The 6,416-nt window shown below is 36.8% G+C and overlaps 1 protein-coding gene across 3 annotated transcripts in view; it reads right to left on the reverse strand.

Moving 5' to 3' along the window:
- Positions 1–4,832: 4,832 nt before the first annotated feature.
- LOC106881671 (uncharacterized) overlaps positions 4,833–6,416 on the reverse strand; it is a 19,068-nt gene continuing 17,484 nt past the window's right edge. For all 3 annotated transcript variants that reach the window (XM_014932137.2, XM_014932136.2, XM_014932135.2), the window contains one exon: positions 4,833–6,158. In XM_014932137.2, coding sequence (XP_014787623.1) covers positions 5,572–6,158 — 587 coding nt within the window. In that variant the 3' untranslated portion in view covers positions 4,833–5,571. The remainder of the gene's footprint in view (positions 6,159–6,416) is intronic.

Below are 6,416 nucleotides of genomic sequence, written 5' to 3' on the forward strand. Positions count from 1 at the left end.
TATTCTATCGGTCTTTTTTGCCGAACTGCTAAGCTATGGGGACGTAAACACACCAGCATCGGTTGTCAAGCGATGTTGGGGAGACAAACACAGACAAACATATATATATATATATACATATATATACGTTGGGCTTCTTTCAGTTTCCGTCTGCCAAATCCACTCACAAGGCTTTGGTCGGCCCGAGGCTATAGGAGAAGACACTTGCCCAAGGTGCCACGCAGTGGGACTGAACCTGGAACCATGTGGTTGGTAAGCAAGCTACTTACCACACAGCCACTCCACCGCCTATAAAAGCCTGAAATTTTTGAGGACGGGGCCAGTCGATTAGATCGACTCCAGTACGCAACTGGTACTTAATTTATCAACCCCGAAAGAATGAAAGGCAAAGTCGACCTGGGTGGAATTTGAACTCAGTGACAGATGAAATATCATTAAACGTTTCGCCCGGCATGCTAACGATTCTGCCAGCTCATTATTATTATATAATTAATGTGGAAGTTGTCAAAAGTTGGAGGTTTATATCTTGTACTAATACTTCACAAATCCCACAAACACTGCAACAGTAGTCTATTGTTTTTTATTTTTTATATTTTTTTTTTACTAATTCCTATCCATATCGATTTTTTTAAAACTAGACACAATGGCAGTAGCATTATGGTCAATTAAATGAACTCCACTGAATCTGACATTCATTTTATTGATCTAGGGATATAAACGTAGATCCTAGAGAATCGAAATTAAATACAGCAAGGTAATTAATATGACACTGTACTATTTCTGCTAATTCGCTATCCTCGTTTCAGTTAGATGTAGATTTTAAATGGAAGTGTATTGATTTCTCCCTAAAATTAGATATCCTGTGGTGCAGGAGTGGGTGTGACGCAGGAGTGGCTGCGGCACAGGAGTGGCTGAGGCGCAGGAGTGGGTGTGGCACAGGAGTGGCTGTGGTGCAGGAGTGGCTGTGGTGCAGGAGTGGCTGTGTGCTAAGTAGCTTGCTTACCAACCACATGGTTCCGCGGTCAGTCCCATTGCATGGCACCTTGGGCAAGTGTCTACTACTATAGCCTCAGACTGACCAAAGCCCTGTGAGTATATTTGGTAGATGGAAACTGAAAGAAGCCCGTCGTATGTATATGTGTGTGTGTGTGAGTGTGTATGTGTGTGAGTGTGTATTCCCCCCACCCCACCCCGAACATCACTTAACAACTGATGTGGATGTGCTTACATCCTCGTAACTGAGTGCTTCAGCAAAAGAGACCAATACAATAAGTACTGGGCTTACAAAGAATAAGTCCTAGGGTTGATTTGCTCGACTAAAGGTGGTGCTCCAGCATGGCTGCAGTCAAATGACTGAAACAAGTAAAAGAATAAAAGAATCAAACTACAATAAAGAAGTGAGCAAAATAACATATGGTATCATAGGTGATGAACTCATTTTATTCATTTGTTTATTTTTACATCCATTTGTCCATGTTAGCATGGGTTAGATGAATATATATTGAGGCATCATTTTCTTACAGCATGGTGCTCTTCCTGTCACTTACCCTTACCAAATAAGGGATTTTTTAATCTTTTTTCCATTAGAAATCAAATTAGTAAAATACGTTTGATTTCTAATTGTGACTATTTCACTTACTCCTGATAAAAGTATGAATATCTCATCATCCAAATTCAACAGGTCACCAAAAGAGACTGATAGACTAAGTACTGGAATCAATTCGTTTTACTAAAAAAAGAAAAATACCTTCACGGAAGTGCTCCAGCATGGCCGTAGTCTGATAATACGAGTAGAAGATAAGAGACTAATGATAAAAGCTCAATTATCTTGCTCCCTGCAGTCAATAAGGCTGATTACGAACCAGTGGATATTTTTGATCATGAAAGATCAAACAAACTGATTCTATGATATTAATGCATGGGGAAAAACATAATAAACATTTGTTCTTGTTTTTATTTCCATATTTAAACTCAATCACAGATTTTTTTGATTTTTTCTCTCTCTTTCTAAAATTTTACAATGGTCAGAGTGAAGTGAACAAGAAAACTACAACAAACTAAATGTTTAATTTGTTTTCCTTCTCCATTAAATATGATTGCTAAATCCTGATTTGAAAGCAAATGTTCTAGATTACTGAAAGGACAAAAGCAAAAACAAACACAGAAAGAAAAACCCCAGTTGACATATCCATTGATTTTTTTTTTATGTCTCTTTGTGATTTTATTTCTATCATTTAATAAACTAGTGGGTTTACAGTAATCTCTCAGTGTAACTATGTAACAGAGTATATTTTCTTTATTAGATTATTGTATTGATTTATGGCTCAATATGTTTGTGGGCTTATTTTTAAGTGGCTGTTTGTGATAGAAACAAAGGGATATGACAAATATTCATGTACATGGCTTAGTAATGTTCTTTGTGTTTTCATAGATTTCTCAATTATTCGTTGTTCCTGCTATGAGCAAATAAAGAGTTAAAATTGTCAATACAAAATATTAAACATTTAAAAGAGAAACAAAACCTCTGACAGGATTTGAACCACATATTCATTCCTTGCCAGAGAAAAACTTCATTAACAGATAAGGCACTCCGTCGCTTATGATGTTGAGGGTTCCAGTTGATCCGATCAACGGAACAGCCTGCTCGTGAAATTAACGTGCAAGTGGCTGAGCACTCCACAGACACGTGTACCCTTAACGTAGTTCTCAGGGATATTCAGCGTGACACAGTGTGACAAGGCTGACCCTTTGAATTACAGGCACAACAGAAACAGGAAGTAAGAGTGAGAGAAAGTTGTGGTGAAAGAGTACAGCAGGGTTCACCACCATCCCCTGCCGGAGCCTCATTGAGCTTTAGGTGTTTTCGCTCAATAAACACTCACAACGCCCGGTCTGGGAATCACAACCGCGATCGTATGACCGCGAGTCCGCTGCCACTGGGCCATTGTGCCTCCACCATTAAAAGATACACTACACAATACCAGCAAATCACTCTATCTGGAATTATGTACTAAAATCTAATTTTTCTGCTACTTTATTTAACTTTTATTTCAGTTTTACAATTCTATTTTTAATTTTATTACCACTTTTTCCAACATACAAGTAAACATAGTATAACAATTAAACTTATAGTGTAAACATTCAAGCATTGTCGTTATATTTACAAATCCTGCTGCATTACACATGGAATTTTTGGTCTTCCAAAGTCATGGCAGTATATAATTTGACCTACCATTTTTGGCTGTAAATTTTGGTCTGAAAATTTTCATTTGTATGCTAGGAAATATGGCATTCTTATTGAATTCATAGAAAAGGAGGTTGAGAAGGAGGTTATGGAAGAGGTGGAAGAGATAGAAGCAAGCGTACTAGAGAACCTTTTTGGACAGCAAAGAGAAGAAACAGTGACACTAACCGGAATGGAGGAGGTGGCGCCAAGAGTGGAACATGGTAAACAAGCAAGAAGACAAAGAAAACATAGCTGGAATTTCATGACATATGCTAAAAGCATATATACCGAAAGTGTGATAACCAAGCTTAAATCCGTTATAAGGGTTAAGTTGCCCAAGGAAATGTACGGTGAAACCGTAAAAGCTTTTCTAATTGATAAAGAAAAATATAACAAGTTGGAGGAAAAGTGTCAAATTGAGAAGCCAGGATTTGTGGTGGAATTCAATGAACTGCTGCCAGTAATAGAATTAAGTGAATTAGATCCTTACATAAGATATTAAAAATAAAGAGAATAAAATGGTTTTAAAAATAAGAAGAAAAACAAGCAAACAAAATGATGCTAATAGTAAAAAAAAATAAGGAAAAAAGAAAAAGATTACAAACTGAAAATAAGAACGTTCAAATGGTACTGCATGTGGTACCTCAATTACTTTATCAACCCATTTCTCACCAAAGAGTATACCCATGCCCCCAACCCCATCAGTTCCCTACCCAGAAGATCTGTGAGGAACCTAGCAGAACCGCCTCTCCACCTTACCTCTTGGATGCATCACAAATGTACACACCTCCGTTCAAGCATCTCAACAATTTCACCAGACCTACCTTTCAATGTGCCAACTCTGAGGGTGTGGGCCGGCAAGACCAGCGATGGGAGACACCATTTTGCCTCTGAAAAGAAAGCTCGCATGTGCATTTGGTAGACATCATAAACATACAGACAGGCCTCAACCTGCATACATTTCACCGTCATTTTATTTTATTTGCTTCACAATCACTACGTTTACCAAGATAAAGACACTAGATAGGGATGGAGGGCAGGAAAAGGGGAGAGAGCCTTCCGTATAGGCAACTATTAGAGGTGCTAGGAGAAAGGCTTCTGGTAGAGGTTAGAAGAGAAAGACTTCTGGTACAGGTGGCAGGGGTAGGTTGAGAGGGCACACCACAAATGATGAGAGACTATAGATGCCCTATTCTCTAGCTAAAGGCGATGTGACATATCCACAGACAAAACAAAAACTGTTAATTAACAACCAGCATGGGAAAGCAAGGACACAGACATAGTTTGGACAACTGAAAATATCATGGGTAACAAAACTGACAGGGAGAGAGATGAAATTTTTGAGAATTAGGGCTACAGTAGAGGAAACAATAGAACATTTGATTAAGATAGTGGGTAACAAAACAAATGAAGAGATGGAATTTTTGAGATTTAGAGCAACAGTAAACAGAATTGAAAAATTGGGTTTCTTAACTTCACTATGACATACAGCATAGAATAATAATAATAATTGTGATGATAAAGTGAGAGAGAATCGAACATTGGATTTTTTTACTATAATAATAATTATGATGATAAAGCATGTAAAAAACAAAATGTGTTATTTACTTACGTTAAAAAATAACATTTATTGCCACATTAGTATCATACATATTACATATGCATTTTTGCTAATGCTTCTTTCATTTTTCTTTCACAACATATAATGGTATTTGTATTCAGTTGTGAAAACTACTTGTTAATAAAATAAATAGCAATTAAATATTTTCAGTAATTTCTTCAACTTTTTTTCAGCCAAGATCTGACTTCTTTTTCTTCTTCTTCATTGTCATCATCATGATTTCAGGAATCAAATTTGTGAGTCTTTTTCAAATTTGATTCCCAAAATGGTGATGGTGATGATCCTAGCTGAATCAATTCCCTCAATTATGCAGCAAATGCCTTTGAGAAAGATATGAACATCTAGCCATCTCCTTTGCCAATAAATCTATAGTCTATAGAAAAACTTTAAAAAAAAAATGACAGCTATCTTCAGGAGGACAACAGCATAGCAAAAATGGGCAAGTTTTACTTTATTTACATTCATCTTTGTAATATCAATAGTCAAATTCCACTGAGTTTTTCCATAATAAGTAGCAGTTATATATTGTGGTGGACGCCCCCAGGTGAGAAGTGGGCTGGTCCACTACTAATAAATAGTGGACAGACTCAGTAAGTAGTGTCAGTCAGTGAGGTATTTTTTTGTTTTTTTGTTGTTGTGGCAGATTGATTAAATTATCTGATCTTCTTTCCTTTATGGCCTGGTCCTATAACAATATACAAAATCAGTAAAGACCCTTTAAATTTTAGAACTTAGTAGAAATTTCCAGCTCCTCTCCTTCTGTGTTATCATCTTTTCCATGGTCAATTGTTTTAATCGAATGCAAAGAAGAAGGCCTGCGAATATTAGTGAAATCATTAGCATCATTGTGTTGTGGGTTCTCTTCAAAAGGAAGCATACTGCATTTCCTTTTGTTTTTTACTTTTGAACAACGACATTTCAGAGTAAATATATCAAGTGCAACCACAAGTGCAAATATAGATATCATAATAATTATACCCAATGTTCCAATTGAGATGGACGAAACTCTGTTGTCTTCTATGCTGATTTTCTTCAAGGTTTTTGCCTTATCTTTAAGTCGCTGGTTCATACTTTGCATATCGGCCAACAGCTCATCTATTGAAGTGTTTTTATCATCCAAAGAACTTGACGAGGAAGTAGGCCAGAAAACACTGCTGCTTGAGAGAACAAGAGTTACGCTCATGTTGTCAAAGCATATTTCTGTGCAGTAAAGTAATTTACTTGTTTCTAACGAAAGCAATGTGAAACTTGTTGAAAGTTGAACTGGTTCAGAAGTCGAAGGCCATAAAGTGAAAGGAAACAATGAAGATTCTGAAAAAAAAAAAATGTAAATGAATATATATTCAAATATACATATGAATGTATACATAGGCACAGGAGTGGCTGTGTGGTAAGTAGCTTGCTTACCAACCGCATGGTTCCAGGTTCATTCCCACTGCATGGCACCTTGGGCAAGTGTCTTCTACTATAGCCTCGGGCCGACCAAAGCCTTGTGAGTAGATTTGGTAGATGGAAACTGAACTGAAAGAAGCCCATCATATATATGTATATATATATATATATATATAT

Source organism: Octopus bimaculoides, chromosome 14, assembly GCF_001194135.2.
Source record: "Octopus bimaculoides isolate UCB-OBI-ISO-001 chromosome 14, ASM119413v2, whole genome shotgun sequence".
NCBI lineage: Eukaryota > Metazoa > Mollusca > Cephalopoda > Octopoda > Octopodidae > Octopus > Octopus bimaculoides.